Source organism: Zootoca vivipara, chromosome 14 (assembly GCF_963506605.1).
Source record: "Zootoca vivipara chromosome 14, rZooViv1.1, whole genome shotgun sequence".
Classification (NCBI taxonomy): Eukaryota; Metazoa; Chordata; class Lepidosauria; order Squamata; family Lacertidae; genus Zootoca; species Zootoca vivipara.
In genome coordinates, this window is record NC_083289.1 from 867,312 (window position 1) to 889,053 (window position 21,742).

Consider the following 21,742-nt stretch of genomic DNA (forward strand, 5'->3'; position numbering starts at 1 on the left):
CACACAAAAAAATTCTTCACCATGGAAAGGGAAAAAAGGATATGCATGTGAAAGAGAGAGAATGAGAATGTGTGTGTTGTGGTTTTATATGATTTTAAGCAGCCTGTGTGATATATGAATGAGAATATATATCCGAATTTTTAAATTCTTTTTGTTTGTTTGTTTGTTTGTTTTGGGGAGATTGTTTTGGTGGGTAGCTTTTTTATTATCCACCTAGTCTTCCAGCTCAGAGAATTTGCACTTTTTGAAAGTGTTGCTGAGCTCCCTAGTTTGGGGTTAGTTGTGCTTTCTTGTGTGATTCTTCTCAGTGTTGAAGAAAATATCCTAAATACCAAACCAGTATTTGACAGAGCTGCTCAAGAGAAAAGGTGTGTGTGTGTGTGTGTGTGTGTGTGTGTGTGTGTGTGTGAGAGAGAGAGAGAGAGAGAGAGAGAGAGAGAGAGAGAGAGAGAGAGAGAGAGAGCGCACATGCAGGAACATAGGAAAGAAGAGGGGTGGCCTTTTGTGGTTTCACCGGTAACATACACAAGCAGGGACATATTTATTTTACTATAGATGGCACGAACAGAAACTGAAGATATGAAGGTCTCTCTTTAAAAGAAATTGCTGTGGGTTTTGTAAATGGCAATGAACCTAACATTTGTGCCCTCCTCCAAGGAGGCGTTGGTTGCTTGTACAAAGTGACAAAACCAAGAGACCTTTAAAAATATGGCTTGCTGGTGTTTGTCTTCTCCCCAAATCTGCCAAACTTGCACCTCTCCAGGTACCCGGCAAGTAGCTGTCCACACTCTCAGAACAGTGTTGTCACGGTCCAAGGCAAAGAAATGAGAGAGGAGAAAAAGAGGATCTGTGCAAGTATCTCTCTCTTCCCTGTAGCTTAAGAGAACACTGTAGAGCCGCAGGTTGGGCCTCTGCAGTGAGAGGCAGGTTTGCACAGTGAAAATGTGACCTGCAACGGTAAAAGCAAGAAGTGGAGCCCAGCTGGGGAGTTCTTATGGTATGCCAGCAATAAGCTAACACTCATGTCTCCTTCCCTTGCCCGTTTAAAAGAGGGGGATGGGGGGATGACAACACTACTGTGTCCTGTTCCATTTTGCTTGTGCTGCTCCCCTGCTCCTCACTCTCGACAGCCTCTCAGATGTTCCTCTTCTGTGTATATTTAACTATCAGTTTAGACCTTTTTACCAAGTTAGAAAATAAAACAGCTGCTGCTGTTCTTTTGCCCAAGTGTCATTTTGAGCAAGACAGGTAGAGCAGGGTGGGATTTTTTTCTCACTCATTGTTTTTGAGGGTAAGAAAAACCACCTGCAGCTGCAAAATAAAGGAGGCCACTGCCCTTCCTGTAGCAGGATTTCAGAATTCAGCATTTCTCTCTCCCCACCCCCTGACCCTCCCAATGCTGATGTCTGACATCTGAGCTCCAAGCTCCTAGTCCTGGCCTGTACAAATAGCAAAATACTTTCGTTCTTATTTTAAATTGCTTTTTGTATTCTGTAACGTGAACCTTTTTGCCACCTATTCATGTGATGATTTCTATACAGATGTTGTAAACTTGACTGTAGTGCAGTATTTCCATTAAAATATCAGGGCTCCTCGTGTACAAATTTGGTGGTCCTTCCTGATCAAACTCGGCTAAAAACATGGGTGAGGTCTTGATTGGGTGAACTTGAAAAGTGCTTTCAGTAGCACCTTAAAGACCAACTAAGTTTATATTTTGGTATGAGCTTTCGTGTGCATGCACACGAAAGCTCATACCAAAATATAAACTTAGTTGGTCTTTAAGGTGCTACTGAAGGAATTTTTTTATTTTGCTTCGACTCAGACCAACACGGCTACCTACCTGTAACTTGAAAAGTGCTGTTTGGGCTCTTGACTTTCATACATTTGCCTCTAGTGTGCAAAACTGCTCAGAGGGTTGGATCTCTTCAATATACAAGCACAACAGTGAGCAAAAATGTTTTCGGTTGTTGGGATTGTAACTCCCTTTTGCAGGTATGGTACAAAGGTGCTTGTAAACTTGATTCTGATTTGAAGAAGTTTGATAGGGCCGGTCCCCTTTAGAATTGGAACTATGGCCTCATCTAAGTAGAGATTGGCAAATTGCCATTTTCAGTTTCACTCTGTTTCTCATTTTTCCAATCTTAAGTTCCGTTTGTTCCATTTCTACATTTGTTTTGTAATTCTTTTTTTAGGAAGTTCACACAAAAAATTGTGTGCATTTCTCCTGATGCCTGGTTGACTGTACATGATTTTGTCTAATACTGTACATGCATTTTTGCAGGCAGTTTTCCCATCTAAAATGTACATTATTTTAACTAACTTGCTCTTTGTATGCACTTTCCCCAAATGTACCCTTTTTTTTACACACTTCTTTTTGGTTGGAGGAACTGCATTTCACAATTGGAAGAAGTACAGACTTCAAATGTTAACTGTGTTTTGGTTTGCGTATTGGTTCAGGAAGTGCAAACGATACAGGTTCCTGAAGAATTTCTCTGCAGTCCCTCCATTCAGATCCCTTCCCACCCTTTTGAGTCTTTAGCTTGGGCACTTTGCTTTCACGTCCTTAAAAGACAACTAAATGATCTGTTTAGATGTGCTACGTGCTGTGCTGGAAGGCAGAATCTCTTTACTGGAGGTACAAAGTAGTCTGTGGAAGATTCTCACTTCAGTGCAGCACTCTTAGTCTGTTTTCTCTAATACGGAGGTCCCATAGCTGCAAATATTAAAAGTAGTTGTCTAGTCTAAATTAAAATCTGGATTAGGGAGGGGCTGCCATGGGACAGTTCAGCTCATAAGATCTCTCTTCCCCACCCCTTCCCCTGGTACTAGACCAAATGTTTTCTGGTCCTTCGTCTTCAGTAGCAGCCAGGCAGATTAGTCTGCGAAGTTTTCTGGCACAGCACAAGTTTGCTGTCTCTGGCGTCCGAAGTGTCCGCTCCTAGATGCGAAGGTTTAATGTTCAGCAAGCAGCACATAATAGCCATTTACTCTCCCTCATCATACTTGTACAGCTATCTAAGCTGGTCACCATCTTGACTCCATATTCTGCAAGGATGGAAATGACTGGGTTGGGACATGCTCATTCTTGCAGGTTTTCAGACTGTCAGCAGAGGGCCCCCAGCAGCTGGAAAGGAGGGAGCAAGAGGGATTGTGCTCAGTTAATCCCTTTCTTCAAAGGCTTTAACATTGTAAATTTCCCATTTGTTTTAAGCCAGACTCTATAGATGCTGCTTCTCTTATGGTGGGGAAATCATTTGTGCACAACCTAAAAAATGCAATACTGTATGTGATAATCAACATTTTGCTTGCCCTGTTTTTGTTGTTGCTCCCCCCCCCCTCACACTTCATGTTATGGGTGTTTCTCACTTTACATGCCTGTCTCATGATCCCAACTGTGAGCCAAGACTGACATGGAGGAGCCACAGAGATTGTGAAGTCTGGTCCCCACACCAAATCTGAGATGGAGTCGCTCAGCCAGGAGCCTCTTGAGACAGAGCTTGCCAAACTTGTGACTCCCTTCAAATATGGAACCCCCTGAACAGGTTTCCCTGAGGAACCAGCAAATCCCCCCCCCCCCAATATACACCAAGGACCTCATATTCCTCAATGCTCACATTCCTCTTCATCACAGCCAGCATGGAAAGTGGGAGCCGACAGACCTTTTGGAATGTCACCCCAGCTGATGCATGAGGAGGGTTTGTGGCTGCTAAATGTGGGAGAAGAGATTGCTCCCTTCTTCCAAGGCAGCTCATTGTGTTGTTTCTGTGCTGTGTGTTAAAAACGAGGTGCCTTTTGTCAGCATTCAAGTTTGAGAGCTGCAACTCTAGCCAAACCTTGCCTGCTTTGCCTCAGCCAGCATCCTCCTGTGCCCCATCGTGCTCCACAGTTGGGATGTTACAGGCAGTGGTTTTCAGTGAGTATCCCAAGTCCTTGAACTCCTCAGGTGTTAGGCATCTTTTGGAGCTGTGCGCGATTACACAGCGCTTCATCAAACAATGCTTGGAGATTAGCTGCTTGCTTCTAGCTCCTAATTATGTTGGCATCCTAACAGCAAGCTTTGGGCAAAAGGGGGAAACCCAAATAATTGCTCTCTCTGAAGTATTCATAAATTAACGTAGTCTGAACGAATTCAAACTTAATTTAACAGGCCAGTGCTCCTATTGTGAGTGTTTTAGTATGCAGCATTGTTTGGAATTAGTGGAGAAGCACTTCCCCTTGCATAAGGGATCAGGGTCAAAAGTAGATGAGGCAGCAGTTTGCCCTAAGGAGAAAATGTCAAATGGCTTAAGGAGCTGGGCAGCAATTTTCACACAGTGGGAAAGTGGCATAACTCAGTGCAGAGCACCTGCTTTGAATGCAGAAGGTCCCAGGTTTGGACCCCAGCATCCATCTTGGGGGCTGGAGGAGAACCCTGCTTGGAATCCTGGAGAGCTGCTGTCCGTCAGTGCAGACAGTACTGAACTCGATGGCCACAATGGTCTGCAGAAGGAAGGCTGCACTCAAAGGGAGTTTCTAAATCACCTCCCCAGACCCATGGAAACATCATCAGAGCAGAGCCTCTAACGTGCATTATAAACTGGTTCTCAGTATGGTTCCAACTTTAAGCTGCTATTTATTACACCTCCTTTCAAGATATGACAGATCAGCTGCTCTTGCTTGTTGTATTTTAACTCATGTTTAGCACATGTATAAAAGTAATAAAATACACTTAACAAAATGTCGGGGGGGGGGGTAACTACCCAAGGAAACCATTCCCAATCCTTCATTTTGTTTTATGAGGCAAACATTTTGGATGGCTTTGAAACTGATAACAGATTAAATGTATGTTTTGTATCCATGGAGAGGTGCAAAGGTTTCAGTGGATGGGAAGAATCATGTTACGATTCTAGATATTCACATCATTTCTCATTTGCATATTCATTTTCACATTGCTGCTAAATTGACCCAATGCTCTGCCATGGTACCACTAATGGGAATCCCAGAGAAAAGACCGTGTGAGAGAGACAGTGATGCTTGGATGGATGCTGCTTCTTCATAGGATAGATTTCTAGATGCAGGGATTTGTTTAATTTTCATATGGCAGCGCTGTCTGTTGTGTCGAAGCCCCAGCTGCTGACTAAAGTGGTGCACTCTAGAAACAGGTTTACCAACTCAGGATTGCCTCTTAGTTATTTTCAAGAACTAAGCTGTGGAGATTAAGCACAATTGAACAGTTGGTAATCCATGGAAAAAAGCAAGTGGATCTATCAGAAAAAGCTTGTGTGCTGCTGCTCCCTGTACAGTGATACACTGCATGAGCAGTGTGCTTTGTCCTTAAATGCTCTCAAACTCTAAATGCTGAGCTGTAATCTTCTAGTCAACAGGGATGAAAAATACTACCTCGTCTGTAGGGACCACAGGTTTCCAGCACTGCCTTTTGACAACAAATTTCTTGAGTTAATTGTGGACTGTGCAAAGAAAGACTTCTCTGTGCGGGGAGGGGAAGCAGGTGCGGCTGGATTCCCAACTCCCATCCGCCCCAGTTGCAGGCCCAAGGTGAGCGCTGGTGGGCTGCATGTTTCCATCCAAGGTGCAATTAGCTCAGCATTAGAGCTCAGCAATGGCTGCTATCAGAGATGCCTCTGAAATGGGGGAGCAGGTCTGTCAATGACATTGGCTGTGATCGCTCCCTGGACGTAGAAGGCTCAAGTCAGTGGTGAGAGATGTTTCCTTCCTTGCGGGTTTCCAGGTGGAATCTGATTGGACACTCTTGGGTCAAGGGTGCTGGACCAGAGGGACCTTCAATCTGACCCAGCAGAGCTATGATAAGCTACTCTGGTCTCTCGTTTGGGGCAGAGCATGCCTGAAGGGTTGCAGAGCCGAAGAGGTTGGAGGAGCCCAAGGTAAACCCAGGAATGGGAAGCCTGTGCCCATCCAGATGTTGCTGCACTACAGCTCCCATCACCGGCAAAAGAATCCAAATTGCAAGAATTAATAATAAAAAATGATAAAAAACCATTGGGGAAGATGTATAGATTCTTATTGGAGGAAGAATTGAAAGATGAGTTAACCAAGAGCGTGATGATAAAATGGGCTACTGATATCGGGAGACCTATTTCAGTAAGCCAAGGAGAAATTGTGGAGAGTAGATTCCAACTTCACAGCTTGTATGTCAATCAGGGAAAATGTATTAAAAATGTTTTACAGGTGGTATGTTACGCCGGAAAAAATAGCAAAAATTTATAAGGTAGGGGATGGTAAATGCTGGAAATGTAAAAAGAAAATTGGGAATTTTTTTCATTGCTGGTGGACATGCCCTGAGGTAGCCGACTATTGGAACAAAATTTATGAAAAGATGAAAAAATTGTTGAGATGTACGTTCGAAAAAAGCCCCGAGATATTCTTGTTGAGTCTTATCCCTTCTAATATACCAAAAGACAGAGTGAATATTATGTTATATGCTTGTGCTGCAGCTAGGATCTTATTGGCAATGAGATGGAAAGGTGATGCAATACCCACAATTCAGGATTGGCAGGGAAAATTAATTGAATACTTGAAGATGGCGAAATTGACAGCTATAATTAGAGATGTACCCAGGCAGAGGATCATGCAAGAATGGAGATATGTACAGGATTATTTGGAGAAAGAGAATCTAGAATGTAATATAGTGATGTGCTTAGAATAATCAAATAAATTTCAAGAGGAGAATTTGATACAAAGTTTTGTATGAATTGTTAAAATTTGCTAGAATTTATATGGAAGCAAGTGATACAGCAACGGAGTAATTAATGTATTTAGGGACGCGCTTCGCAAATAATAGGAAGAGTATTTTTTTTTAATATTTTTACCCTTTCCCCCCCTTTTTTCTTTTTTTCTCTCTTCCCTTTTCTTTTTCTTTTTCCTTTTTTCAACTCTTTTTATAATTATTAAAGTGAACACATAAGCTCTTTTCTTTTCGAGCTTATGTAGCAAAGAGCAAAGAGTGGACTCATGATTTAATATGTAATTCTTTTATGCTACCTGATTCTTAGTTTTTCGAACTTTTAATGTTTTTTCTGTTATTGTGTATTTGATTTTGTATTTCTTGTGAATTATTTGAATAAAGATCTATTTTTAAAATTAAAAAAAAAATACAGCTCCCATCACCCCTGAGCCCTGGCCCTGCTGGCTGGGGTTGATGGGAGTTGTAGTCCAGCAGCATCTGGAGGTTGCCACATTGGCTACCTTTGCTCTAAGGTACCACCAGCCCTGCAAGTTCACCTCTGGAAGTTTTCATTGCTGGAGGGAACTGAAAGCCTTCGGACAAGAGACAGACCCTAGCTCAGTGGCAGAGCATCTGCTTGGCATGCAGAAGGCCCCATGCTTAATCCCCAGTATCTCCAGGCAGGGCTGGGGGAAAGCCCAGCCTGAAACTCTGGCAAGCAGCTGCCAGTCAGTGTGGGCAATGCTGAGCCTTGGGAGACCATTGGCCTGACTCAGTTTAAGCTTCCTAGGACTGATAAGTTCATTTTCTTGCTCAGAAACCCTGCAGGTTTGAGTGGTCTCCAGTTCTAGGAGGGGCCTGAGTCTTTGGGCCACCCTCATCCACAATAGCCATGGCATCCCGCTGGCTGTGCTCCTTGTGCGGAGGGAAAAGAAGAGGAGGGGAACCTTTTCAAAGCAGTGGGCATTATGTGCAATCAATTTAATTACTGCTCAAACCATACAAATTTGTAAACTATAAAACACAAAGCAAAAGAATGGAAAAGAGATGAGGAACACACAGAGACACAATTCTAATGAGACTAGGGCTTGTAATCAAAGTGAAAAGCCCAAAGCATGGGCTGGTCGCCTGGGATTCAAGATGACATGTACGGTCACGTAGGAGGCTGCTCTGTAGGCCACACACAGGGATGTTTACGGCACAGGATTTCTCTCTCACAACATCTGCTTGTTAATCCATCTCTTCATCCCCCACCCGCTCGATGGTGGCTGGTACTTTTCATTCTCTTACGTAAATTCTTGTGCATACGACATCATCCGCACCAAAAGTCTGGAGGGGAACAGAAAAAGAGACACATCCAAGCAAATCAGACAGCAGAAAGGGTGCAAGACTCCCTCTGTTGCCAAGAAGTGACAGGGTGTTGCTCTCTTGCTCTGGGTAGTGACATGGATTGGGCCCAGAGGGACTGTGGCACATGGATAGGCAAGAGCAATGAGGAAAAGTGGGGTCTGCTCAGAAAGGGCAAGGAATGATAGCACCAGCCAGATCAGCCGAATCAACCCTGGCGATCAATGGGGTGACAGATGTCGCAGCCAGATCGCCCTCACATCCAAGGAATGATAGCACCATCATTGTCTCCTCCCCCTTAAAAGAACCCCAAGCACTCTTCACCAAATGCTAGGTAAAGGTAAAGGACACCTGACAGTTAAGTCCAGTCACAAACGACTCTGGGGTTGTGGCGCTCATCTCGCTTTACAGGTTGAGGGAGCTGGCATTTGTCCACAGACAGCTTCCGGGTCATGTGGCCAGCATGACTAAGCCCGTCACGGGGATTCGAACCACCAACCTTCTGATCTGCAAGCCCAATAGGCTCAGTGGTTTAGACCACAGCACCACCCGCGTCACTAAACACTACACCCATGTTAATACTGAGCTAACCCATAGAAGTGGGAGAGATCTGGATAACACCTGGATTTAAGGGGCAGTATTCAACTGCTTCTGCCAACCTAGCAGTTCAAAAGCACGTCAAAGTGCAAGTAGATAAATACTGTACCGTAGGTATTTATACTCTGGCAGGAAGGTAAATGGTGTTTCCATGCTCTGCTCTGGTTCGCCAGAAGCGGCTTAGTCATGCTGGCCACATGAAGCAGGAAAAAACTCTGCGGACAAATGCTGGCTCCCTCGGTCAGTAAAGCAAGATGAGCGCTGCAACCCCAGAGTCGTCCGCGACAGGGGTCCCTTTACCTTTACCTTTTTATTCAACTTAAGTTTTACCAATTGCAATTAATGAAGATGGCTAGGTTGTGTCCATTAATTTAAGTAGGGCGACTGAGTAAAATTTAGTTCAATGCCATCCAGAATTTTCAGGCATGGACCAGCTACTACTGTGTGTTTTTCTTGGCCACCTTGAGGGCAACTTGAAACCTCCTCCCTCCTCCCTTTATTTCTTTCTGTCTCTCATAGGAAAATAATGGTGCTGTGTTACAGCACCACAACAATATCAGTGAAAGCATCAAGAGCATATTAGCAAACTTGTTAAAAACAAGTGCAAATCCCCAAGGCCTCTCTGAAGAGCACAGTTTTTAAAAGGAAGCAGGGAAGATTCCCACTTGCCAAGGAGTTCCACAGGGCAGGACCTCCCCCATGAAAGACTCGGCCCCTGACAAGGGCCCACTGACGTCAGGTGCCTGGGAAACGACCATCGGAAGATCTTAAGATTGGCTAGATGCCAGCACACGCCATGGCTGCTACATCAAGAAGAGTTCTGAGGGACCCGAAGCCGACACCCTATATTGTAACATTTTGAGTGACCTAATAAAGGTATAATATGTGGATCTGGGATAACATGTTGCCTGAATATGGATTTTTCAATTTGTCAGCATGGCTACTTCTGCTTTTTATATCATCCTAAAGATTTAGTTGGACCCAGGTGGTGCTGTGGGTTAAACCACTGAGCCTAGGGCTTGCTGATCAGAAGGTCGGCGGTTCGAATCCCTGTGACGGGGTGAGCTCCCGTTGCTTGGTCCCAGCTCCTGCCAACCTAGCAGTTCGAAAGCACATCAAAATGCAAGTAGATAAATAGGAACCGCTATAGCGGGAAGGTAAACGGTGTTTCCGTGTGCTGCTCTGGTTTGCCAGAGGCGGCTTTGTCATGCTGGCCACATGGCCTGGAAGCTGTACGCCGGCTCCCTCGGCCAATAGTGCGAGATGAGCGCGCAACCCCAGAGTCGGTCACGACTGGACCTGGTGGTCAGGGGTCCCTTTACCTTTACCTTTAAAGATTTAGTTACAGGTAGGTAGCCGTGTTGGTCTGGCATAGTCGAAACAAAATAAAAAAATTCCTTCCCGTAGCACCTTAGAGACCAACTAAGTTAGTCATTGGTATGAGCTTTCGTGTGCATGCCACACTTCTTCAGACACACACGAAGTGTATCTGAAGAAGTGTGCATGCAAATGAAAGCTCATATCAATGACTAACTTAGTTGGTCTCTAAGGTGCTACGGGAAGGAATTTTATTATCCTTAAGATTGTTGTGGGTGGGTGGATGTGGAAATGTTCAAGGGATTAGGGCAGGCTTCCCCAAACTACGGCCCGGGGGCCAGATGTGGCCCGCGAGGCTCATTTATGCAGCGCCCGACGACCCCCGCCGCCCGCTGCCGCCACCCGCTCTTACCAGCATGGCACGGCACGGCATGGCTGCCCACTTCCGACCCGGAAAAATGCTGGAAATAGCTTGCGCACATGCTCAAGCATCATTTCCGGTGCACTTCCGGGTTGGAGGAGGTCCGTGCGCATATGCACAAGCTATTTCCGTCACTTTTCCGACCTGGAAGTGTGCTGGAAATAGCGTGTGTGCATGCCCACGGACGTGCACTCCTCCGCCCTCCTGCACAATCGGCGCTGCGGGCACCGGCCCAAAGCTTGGTAAGTTTGGGGACCCCTGGATTAGGGCTTGGGCTCAGCTGAGTTGGAGGCTGAAAAGTCACAGCCACTGGAGATCAAAGCCCTGCATGAGCTTCTAACCTGTGTGTTGAACCTTCTCACCAGCCGCATTCAATTTCACAATTCTGCAATGCCATTTATAAAAATGTTCACTCATTCATCCGTGTCCCACACTTGCTGGCTTTAATTGGCTGAGGCATGAATTTTTTTCCTCAGGGAGAGAGAGAGGAGGGGGCTTATGAATCTTTCTTTCAAGCTGCTCGAAAGCCTCTGGTCTTTGACTTGGATGGTAATTGATTTGTAGATACCTTCCTTCCCCCTTGGTGTGATCTGTGAACTATGAAAAATTTGTCTTCAGGCTGCTTTCATCAGGAAAGTAAAGGATGGGAAGAGGGTCCTCAGTGAAAATGATGGTTCTACCCGGTACCAAAAAAATTGTTTTTGTTTCAGACTATACCAATTTGTATTTCAACTGAGAATTTTTTAAAAAGGCAAAAGATGATACTAAACTTTGCACACTAGGGTAAAAGACCCAGATTACAATTAGCTCTGATCTATCTGCAGATGGCGCTGTGGGTTAAACCACAGAGCCTGGGCTTGCCGATCAGAAGGTCGGCGGTTCGAATCCCTGTGACGGGGTGAGCTCCCGTTGCTTGGTCCCAGCTCCTGCCAACCTAGCAGTTCGAAAGCGCGTCAAAGTGCAAGTAGATAAATAGGTACCGCTACAGCGGGAAGGTAAACAGCATTTCCGTGTGCTGCTCTGGTTCGCCAGAAGCAGCTTTGTCATGCTGGCCACATGACCCGGAAGCAGTACGCTGGCTCCCTCGACCAATAACGCGAGATGAGCGCTGCAACCCGAGTTACAGGTAGGTAGCCGTGTTGGTCTGAGTCGAAGCAAAATAAAAAAATTCCTTCAGTAGCACCTTCAGTAGCATGCACACGAAAGCTCATACCAAAATAAAAACTTAGTTGGTCTTTAAGGTGCTACTGAAGGAATTTTTTTATTTTGCTGCAACCCGAGTCGCTCACGGCTGGACCTAATGGTCAGGGGTCCCTTGACCTTTGTCTGCAGTCGGGGGGGGGGGGAGAGCTTGCTCTACCTCATTTATAAAAATGTCATATTCAAAATGCAATTGGAATAATACACAACACAAATGATAAACCATGGCAGCAAATGGAGTTTGATAGAAATATATAGAGCACTGAGTCTACGCTGTTTAATACATAATAAAAATATTTTTGATTCTCTAATAAATCCATGTACAAAGGCAGCTCTGAAAGCAAGAAGATGTGGCCGCCTCCATTAACTCCCTCAGTCTCTCCATTAATACCTTTTGTACTGCATCCAATTTTGATATGACAGGAAAAGAATGTTATTCAGAAATGGAGAGAGAAAGACCTTTATAGACTAATTTATTTATTTGAAAATGCTTCAGCTAACAAATAATGAGAAAAATGGGAACTCAGGGTGTAAATTTGCTTTATGTTCATTGAATAGAGTATTTCATATCAAACCGAAATTAAAGCACATGCCACAAGACCTTTAACATCCTTTGAAATTTTTATTTTATAAACAATGCATTCATGTATGTAAACTCTATCAAATAATTAATGAGTTAGCAATTGGAGGATGCAACTTCGTGAAACAACAGTGGACATCTGATCCAGGGATAGAGATTGCAGAGGTGGATTGGAATAATTTGTGGCCTAAAAAACCACTAAAATCAGTTTCAATTTGGATACACATTAATTACTACACTGATGGCATTTGGCACCATTACGGTGTAGTTATATTAATAAAACTATCCCACCATTGTGCTGGAGAGGCTGCAATAGTATAGGTACAACACTTCACATGAAAAGCCCTTCTGGCAGAGGGGATTTACAAAAATAAGCTACATTATGGGTCAACATGTGAAATGTACTTCAAGTTTGCGATTATTAACTATTTTTTTAAGGGCTATCTGAACTTTGTTATGAAGAACTAATTACTTTTCTTTTAATAGAGGCATGCCTTCTAGAGGCACAGAATTGGCAAGGATTGGACCATCTCTGTATCTCTCGTTATTGCTGTATTGGAAAAATTAACAAAGAGATTACATGCATTGAATGTAATCAATGCTTTATGTTTACATTATGGTGGAGTCTCCTTCTTTGGAGGTCTTTAAGCAGAGGCTTGACAGGCATATGTCAAGAATGCTTTGATGGTGTTTCCTGCTTGACAGGGGGTTGGACTGGATGGCCCTTGTGGTCTCTTCCAACTCTATGATTCTATGAATAACACAAATTATGTAGACAATTGGCATTCTTTTATAAAACACTTTACTGATAACCCTGAAGAATGGCAACTACCGAAATCACAGATTGGACTTTGGCAAAACTTAACTAAATCGATCCATTCTGAAGGGAGAAGCGGGGAGAGTTGGGATTTTGTTTTTGATTCCCCCCCCCACCGGCTCTTTTTGTGGTTGTTATATATTGGAAATTAATAAAACTATTTTTTTAAAAAATGAATGAACTCTGCAAAATTTGTCTTCAGGCTGCTTTCATCAGGAAAATAAAGTCTGTGTGTGTAGTGGGTGGGGAGGGAGAACTTATTTGTAATTTATCTAAGGAAACATTCAATATTCAAATACCTGTGGCAGTTTCCTTCCTGCGAAAATGGGTCGTAATGGAGATTGGAGGGTGTGTGTGGGAGGAGAATGTTCCAAAATCTGAGCCTACAAGGTGGCCTTGCCCCCACTTGTGCCCACTCAGCTGCTTCAGCCAGTGCATTGTCCCCCTGCAGGTGCCACATAATACCTGTTTCTGCGGATCTTTTATTGTGGCAGCGCCTACCCTTTGATTTCAGGCAGGCACCTTCACTGTCTTCTTTTTGGCACTTGCCTGCTGATGCTTGTTTAGGTGCTTGGAAATGCTGCTGTGAATTTTAATGTTTTCATATTAAAACTTTTTGTTTGTTTTATTGTTGTAAATTGCTCTCGTTTTTAGTGTAGATTGTTTTAAGGGTGTTTTTCTTTTGAGTCAAGTGGTATATAACTTTTATGAAATAAAAATCCTCAAAAACCCCCTCTCCTAAAGGTTTTAGATTTCTATAGCTGACAGAGAAGTTGCAAGAGTAGAGCTTCCAAGGACCTTGGAGGTTCACCTGAGTCCTTTTGCTCCTCCTCAACCACAGCATTTTTCCGATGCAGCACTTGTAGTGGTGGTGGGGGGGGGTAGGCTTGGGTTCTTTTGGCTTTTACCAAAGACCAAACCTTTGTCTGTCCTGTGAAACTCCCTGCCAGAAGAAGTCCAGCAGGAGTCAGCCCTGCTTTCATTTTGGAATCTTATCAACTACTGTGCAGACATTTTATTTATTTATTTGCAATCTAACTTTTTAACCAACCTTTTTTTCCTTTGCTGTATTTCTGATGTTTTTATGGCTGTTGTATTGTCTGAATGCTGTACTCTGCCTTGTTATATTTTTTTTATGAAAGCGAGGCTTGTAAACATTTTAAGTAAAGTGGAGGTTAGGACTGAAGATCTTGGGAGACAGGATGGGGCCACTCTGTGCTTCCACTTCTAACGCAGAGGGTTCTGGGTCTATTTTTTACAGCAAAGGGTATTCTGTAGGTGAGGGGAGCTGGACTCCTGTCTTCTCCCTACTGGGCTGACCCTGGATTTGGTGGGTCCCTTCGCAAAAGACCTTCATGTTAATTGCCCCCCAAAATACAGTATTGCTCCAAGACATTATGGTGCCCTTTCAATTTTGTTGGCCTCCAGCTTCCATTACCCCTGACCATTAGTCATGCTGGCCACCATGCTGTGTATGAACACAACAGGGAAAATGGGGCTTCTCTATGTACCAGGAAAGCCCACCCTTACCATCAAGACCCAACCCTGTAAAATTAAAATTTCTTACCAAAATCAGCTCTTCTCCAGCCAGTTCTCTCGTCCAGTGTGTTTTGGGGCCTTCTCCCTCCAGAAGAGTTTGTTTGCAATAGATCTTGTTTTCAGTCTCCCAAGTGGGTAAACTCTGCAAGCAAAGAGTACCCCCCCACACACAATCCGCACATTTTTTTGGGGGGGGTGTTAGCTGCATTATTTCATGACAAGCCTAAAGAATCCAGATTAAACAGCATTGTCTTCTCAGTCTTCATTTTGCCCCCCATCAATGCTACCTTCCCTCACAGAAACTGAATGTCATCCATTCCGTAGTTGCTCATTTGTGGTGCCAAAACAGTTACGCAGCCGTGACAGAGGTGCCACTACCAGCTGAATGAAACAGATATGGGGTGGGCTTTGGCTTGGTCTGATATGTTTGCAGGTGTAAAGGTCACCTGGCCAGGCCCACACCAGAGCAAGGGACCCACTGCCCATATCCTAAAGCTGTTCCTCCTCCTCCTCCTCCTCCTTGCTACGGTTCACCTGTGCTACGCATGCAGGTGAGAGTGAACAGAGCAAGGCAAAGGCTTCACTTGCCATGACTTCCCTTCCCAAGCAGTGCAGTGGATTGATCACAGAGGGCAATCCTGATCTATTTAACTATTTTTTTCCTTTGGTAGTGCAATTTGTAGGTGCATGGGGCCCAGCTGGATTGGGACCCCTCTACCTGCCAGTGTAGGGTCCTAATCAGCCTTCCAAAACTATTCTCACACATATACACCCCAACCAAGGTGGAAATTGAGGAGGGGCAGAGCCCAGAAGAAGGGGCTTGAGAGCCAGCTAGGAAGCCCCCAAGTGCAGCAGCCTGGAGCACATCAGTCATCTCACGCCACTCAAACCACTAGACAGCCAGCAATTCAAAGTGGTGGGTGCAGAGGGCTGGATAAACAGTCCCAAGAAGCAGGCAGAATTTATTTGTGTAAACAGCCAAAGCAGAGAAATGGTAGCAAATGGCCGATTGCATGTTGGGATCCATAAGGATCCATCCACTTTCCCTAACGTTAATGGCTATTATTTTTGTACCTCTCGACTTGACTCCATGAAAGGCTAACGCCAGAAGGAAAAGGATTTCTGAATAACAAACAAGAGACAACGATGGGAGGGGTGAGGCAGGGGGGGGGGCTGGGGGTAGCAATGCCTTTGTCCTAATATTCATGGGACACTTTGCTGCTGGGGAAACTAGAACAAAATGCATGCAGGGCTCATCAATTCAAGGCTATAAAAGATAACAGGATGTTCTCCTCCCCACCCCCCATCCCTGCACCAAAAAAGAGGAAGTGGGGCTGTGGGGACTTGCCCCCCTCACAAAATATTGGGCCCCCTCAAAGTTAACGTTCAATGCCATTCAAGTGCTGTGTCATGTGATGCATTATGTGGGGTGGGCCTTACCTGGCACCCACAATATTTTATTCAAGTTGGCACCCCTGAGTGACAAACAGATAAAACACATCCTGGCACATCAAATTGTAGCAGCCTGAGGATGTACAATTTTCTAGAATAAGAAAGGCTCTGGACTGGAGAGATCCCAATCAGCAATGCCTTTATGGTCCTTAATTGCCTCTGGAATCAGGATGATCTCTCAGAAATCTGTCCCAAATCTCAAAGGACCCATCTTATGTGGCTGATGGCAAGAGCAAGGAACCCCTGGATGAGGATCATGGAATCAGTAGGGTTGGAATGGATCCCAAGGGTCATCTAGTCCTACCCACCATGATGATGATGATGATGATGATGATTGATTTGGGCAGCATAGTGTTGGACTGCATTCCAACTGTTGTTGGCATCTGTCTGTCTCAAGAGGCAAAGGAGGGCACCTCCAAGGGTGAAGTCAAATCTCTGCCTTAGGAGCACCGAAGGGACCTCCCTGGGGCGCAAGCCTGGACAGGGGGTCTGGAGGTCCTGGGCTGCCCAGATGACAAGACCCCTCTCAGCTTTGCATATATATCATCTTTTCTCCAAGGTGGTGTGCCTTGTTCTCCCCCTCTTCATTGGACCCTCACAACAACCCTGTGAGGTAGGTTAAGCAAAGAGGCAGTGACCAGTCTCTGCTAGTCTGCTGGGAACACTATCACTGCCTTAGGCCCAGAAAATCACATCGGTGCCCCATAACTCAGAGTAAGCCCTGATGGAAAGAGCCAGACTTGTTTTCCACCTCTGAAAGCCAGCTCATATTTGCATCTCTCTTTATACATTAATACATGCACATTTGAGTCATAAAATCATAGACCCTTGGGGGGGTACCTCCCAACTCTGCAATTCTAAGGTGGGATTGTTGTTATAGTGTCCTGTTGGGAGCTCAGCCATGAAGCTCGCTGGGTGACCGACCCTGTGCCATTTCTTAGCACATCACAGGGTTGTTGTGAGGGTAAAATGGAGAGTGGCAACAACCACATAAACCACCTTGAGGTTCTTGGAGGTAAGGTGGGATAAGAATGTGATAACAAATAAATGAATAGCAGAGTATCCTGCCTTCTGGGCAGTGGGCCCAACTCTGTGGAACTGCCTCCTGTTACAAATCAGGAGGGCATTGTCCCTGCTGAGTTTCAGATGTTCAGAGGAGGGCCAGCCCATACTGTTTTGCCACCTGAGGTGAAAGGGGAATGTGCCCCCGTGCCCCTCTCACCCCCCAACCTTGCCAGGCTGTTCTGCAAGGCATTGCCGCTTGCCTTCTCTGCCCCAGGGTGGGGGAGATGAGCAGCAACCCCCCAGGCAGGGCTTGGGCTCCTCCAGTGCCTCCAGCTGCCTGAGGGAGGAGGTTCACACCCACCTCAGGGGTGGGCCAGCTCTGCTCAGGTGAAAATGGCTCTATTTCAGGTGGGTTTGGGCCTATGACCATTGTTTCAGCATTACTATTCTCTGAGGGTTTAACCTGTTTCAAATGGTGCCCTTTGCATGGTTCTTTTCTTATCTGCAAGCTGCTTTGAGACCTAGGCTGCTGCTGCTGCTGCTGCTGCTGCTGCTGCTGCTGCTGCTGCTGCTGCTGCTGCTGCTGCTAAATCAACCAGTCCCTTGAATGATCATTTGTGGTTTTAATAGTGTTTTTGATTGTTGCACACTGCCCTGATGTTTTATGAGATGGTGGTATAGAAATACTTTTATAGTGAAATAAATCAATATAGTGGCGAAAAAGAGTATAAAACCCTTAAATGAATAAGGCAGTAGCACACAGTGGTTATTTATTACCCGACACTTCCTCCCGTCCACGGTTTCTTCCTCGAAGCTCTCGCCCACTTTGAAGTTGATCTCGGTGGTGCGGACGGTGGTGGAAGTCTTAATGTAGAACTGGTCCCCCTCCTGGCGGATCTCCACATGTGGTTTCGAGGCAGCAGCTACGGCTACTTTTCTGAGCATGGCATTGACCCCTGGGCAAAAACCAAGGAGGGGGAACCATGACGCTGAACACAAAGTTAACAGAAGACGACCATGAAGAGCCTGCTGGGCCAGGAGACTGACAAGCCGGAAGGTGTGCAGAGAGAGGAGGGCAACCCAGATGCTCAAGGGTCTGATACCAGGCCTTATGAGGAATGGTTGAAGGAGTTGGGTGTGTTTAGCTCAGAGGAGAGGAGACTGAGAAGTGACAGGATAGCCAGCCTCAAATAGCTGAAGTCCTGTCACACAGAAGATGGAGCAAGCTTGTTTTCTCCTGCTCTGGAGGGGAGGACCCAAACCAATGGATTCAAATGAGATCCCAACTAAACACCAGGGAGAACTTTCTGACAATAAAAACTGTTTGACAATGAATGGACTCCCTGGGAAAGTGGCGGACTCTCCTTCCTTGGAGGTTTTCAAACAGGGTTTGGAGCCATCAGCTAGGAATTCTTTAGTTATGATTTCTGCATTGAAGAGGGTTGGACTATATGGCCCTTGGGTGTTCCTGTCAACTCTACACAGTGGCCAGCCGGATGCCTCTCTGGGGGAAACCAACAAGCAGAATCTGAGCACAAGAGCGCTCTCTCCTCCCCTGTGGTTTCCAGCAGCTAGCATCCAGAAGAGACCCCTGGTTCATCTTGCTCAGTATTGCACACATTGACTGGCAGCAGCTCTCTGGGGTTTCAGGCAGGGGGTCTCTCCCCGCCCTCCCTGGTGATGCTGGGGACTGAGTCTGCAAACTTCTGTCCGGCAGGCAGGTACTCTAAGGCTTAACTAGGGCCCTTCCCCAATGGCTCACGAGCAGAGGCTGTGGATATGGGGGTGAGGAAAAGGGGGGATGGGGCAGACACGCAATTCAGTCCACCTGTTAAGGCCAACTGCCTTAATTCCCATTTCCCGAAACAATAGGAGAACCACAACACAAGCAATTCTTGGGAATCTGCACTGTGGTTCTCTGGACTGGAGATTTGTACCTAAAGAGGTGGATCCCAGAGTCCAGTGTGTGTAAAACAAGGCATATATTCAGGTATCTAGTATACAAAAAGGCATTGTATTAAGGGAAATTGCTTTGCAGAATTGCATACAGTCATGAGTATACTAGGAGAAAGTCACAGTAAAAAAAAGGATGAATATTCAAGATGACTTTTTATAATAATAATAATAATAATAATAATAATAATAATAATAATAATAATAATATGTGGAAATGTGAAGTTAAGAGTGGAAAAGTAAGAAACCGAGAGAAACAAAAATGGTCAGATCCGCCCATTCGCTCGCAGGAGTAAGTCTCAACGCGTTCAAGGAGGCTTTCCTCCCATGTAAACGTTGCAGGAACACAGGCTCAGCCTGCCCCCCCCCTTTCTAAAACGATCCCCAAAGAGAGAGAGGGAGAGAGAATCCCCACGCGCTCATTTCCACCCTGAGCCCCTCCCCCCATTTACTTGAGAGTAAGCCCCGTTGAGCACAGCGGCGATTCCTTCTGAGTAAACTTGCCTCAACCCACCGCGTTCACCTTTTACCTGGGAGTAAAGCCCCACGGGGCGTGGCAGCTACTCCCCCGACTCCGGAGCGAGATAGTTCGGATCCCATGCCGCGCTCCCGGACGCGGTGAGACCCCGGAACCCGGCGGCCACGAGTGACTCCCGAGTAAACGGGCCCGGGAGGATTCGGTCGCAATCTGGCGCGCACTCAAATCGCGTCCCGCTCTCACGCGTCCCGAGTGAACGTGTGCACGAGGATCCGCCTGCCCCCTTGACCTGGGGGCGGTGTTTTGTGGGGGAGCCCCTCCGCCCCCCTGGAGCCCCCCGGCCAAGCCTCTCCCGGGCCTCATCCTGTCTAGCGTCCTGCCCCCCCCCCCGACCCGGGCGCAGTGGCCAAGGCTGCCCTTCCTTGCTCACCCAAGACTTTGAGGAGCTCGTCGAAATTCTCGCTCTTCTTCATCTTCCAAGTGCCGGAGAAGTTGGGCATCGCTGTGGAAGGAAGAAGCTGCCCCGGAGACCCGACGACGGAGGAAGGGCACGGCAGGGCACGGCAGGCGAGCAAAGCAGGCAGGCAGGCAGGCAGCGTCTCTCTCTCTCTCTCTCTCTCTCTCTCTCTCTCTCTCTCTCTCTCTCTCTCTCTCTCTCTCTCTCTCTCTCTCTCTCTCTCTCTCTCTCTCTCTCTCTCTCTCTCTCTCTCTCTCTCTCTCTCTCTGCCTCCTTCTCTCTCTCCCTCTTCTGTGCAGGCACCTTGCGAGGTGGCCCAATGTCTCTGCGCTTTTCCCCGCCTCTCCGCTCTGCCACCTCCCCCCCGCTCCCCCCAGGGAGCCACCCGCCACCCATCCATCTGCTTCTTCTCTCCCCTCACCCCCCCCATCCATCCATCCACCCGCAGCCTTCCTCTCCGTTCCAGAAGCACCCACCCCATCCATCATCCCTCGCCCCTCGCCGTTCAGGCAGCCAGCTTGCGCGCGGGTCCGGAGCTGCCGCCTGGGGGTTCCCCGAAAGGAGAATCGCTCCTCCTCTCAGCACCCCCCCTTGCAGCTGGGAGACCGAGGCAGGGAGCCGAGGGGAAGCACTATTCAGGAGGAGCAGGAGAGGGGGGCGTCTGCCCTCCCCCTCCTCAAGGACTGGACCATGGATGCTGAAACTTAGACCTTTCCGCGGTCTCTAACCTTTCCGCGGAGGAGAGGGCAGAAGGTGGCTTCCTAGCCAGGTGGCTCTGGGCTGCCTTGGCTGTCAGAAGCCTTGGGCGGATTCATATTCAGCGGCCTTTTAACGTGTTTGTGGGAGGCTTGTTGTTTTGTTGTTTTCGCTTTAACTATTCACTTGTATTTTATTCTGTGAAGTGCCCTGAGATCTTGTGATGAAGGGCTGTAAGTAAAAGTAAAAGGCAGTGTATACTTCTGAAGATCAGGTGCTGTGAATGGCGACTGTGGGGCTGCCTTTCGCTCAGGTCCTGCTCCTTGGCCTTCTCTTATCTAGCAGCTCTTCCTTCCTTCTATAGGGTGGACTGCCAAACCTACATTATCAGTTTATTGTTCTAGCCAAAGGCCATGACAAATACACAACACCAGCACCTCATAACTGCTGCCTCCTGCACTGTTTTTGCTGTTGTTTTTGCAGCATGTGCAGCACCAGAGTGACCTCCCCAGGCAACCAGACTCTCCCCCCCCCCCAGCCTCACCATCCAAAGGAAAGCAGAACAAGATGTTTGGCCCCCCCGTTGGCTGCAGGAGTTGCCCAAAGGAAGCATACAAGGCAACCATCCAACCTTCTTAGGGAGGGACTCCACTCCCGATTCCTTAGCCTTTCCTTCTCCTGAAGACCTCCATGCCAAGCAGCAGGGGCAGATTTTTCCTTGGGTTTAGCTGCAAGGCAGCAGAGGTTTAGAATCAAAGTTTTCCTTCTGCCCCTCTCTTCCCTCTACAGCATGGGTAGAACCGCCCGCTTGACCGTTGATCCACCAATGGTCTCCTTCATCAATCCCTCCTGGAGCCTGTCTTCACACACAAGGGAAGCCTTTACATCACTGAAGGTCTGAGACCCATCAGCTCCCCTCACCTGGTTTAGCCAGCCAGTCAAAGCCGTTTCCCAAAGTGTGTTGCTGTCGCCTGCAGGCAGCTTCTAGGAGCCACAGGTGAGCTAAGTGCAGGTGGGAGCCAAAGGTGGACAAACTACCCCAAGAATGAGCACAATGTCCCTGTGGTCCCCTAACACACCAAAAATATAGATCATGATACATATGAGCCAACATCCAGGATGCAAGAGAGAGGTTGCCAGAGACACCAACAAACTTAAAAAATGAAACCTCTGAACCACCACCACCACCACCACAATAATA

The 21,742-nt window shown here is 46.6% G+C and overlaps 1 protein-coding gene across 1 annotated transcript; it reads right to left on the reverse strand.

Annotated features, from left to right (window-relative positions):
- Positions 1–7,739: 7,739 nt before the first annotated feature.
- CRABP1 (cellular retinoic acid binding protein 1) lies at positions 7,740–19,908 on the reverse strand. The gene is made up of 4 exons (XM_035138122.2): positions 19,819–19,908; positions 17,735–17,913; positions 14,529–14,642; positions 7,740–8,011 (listed from the first exon to the last, which is right to left on the reverse strand). The coding sequence occupies exons 1-4, from the start codon at positions 19,886–19,888 to the stop codon at positions 7,961–7,963; spliced, it is 414 nt and encodes a 137-aa protein (XP_034994013.1). The 5' UTR covers positions 19,889–19,908; the 3' UTR covers positions 7,740–7,960.
- Positions 19,909–21,742: the final 1,834 nt, after the last annotated feature.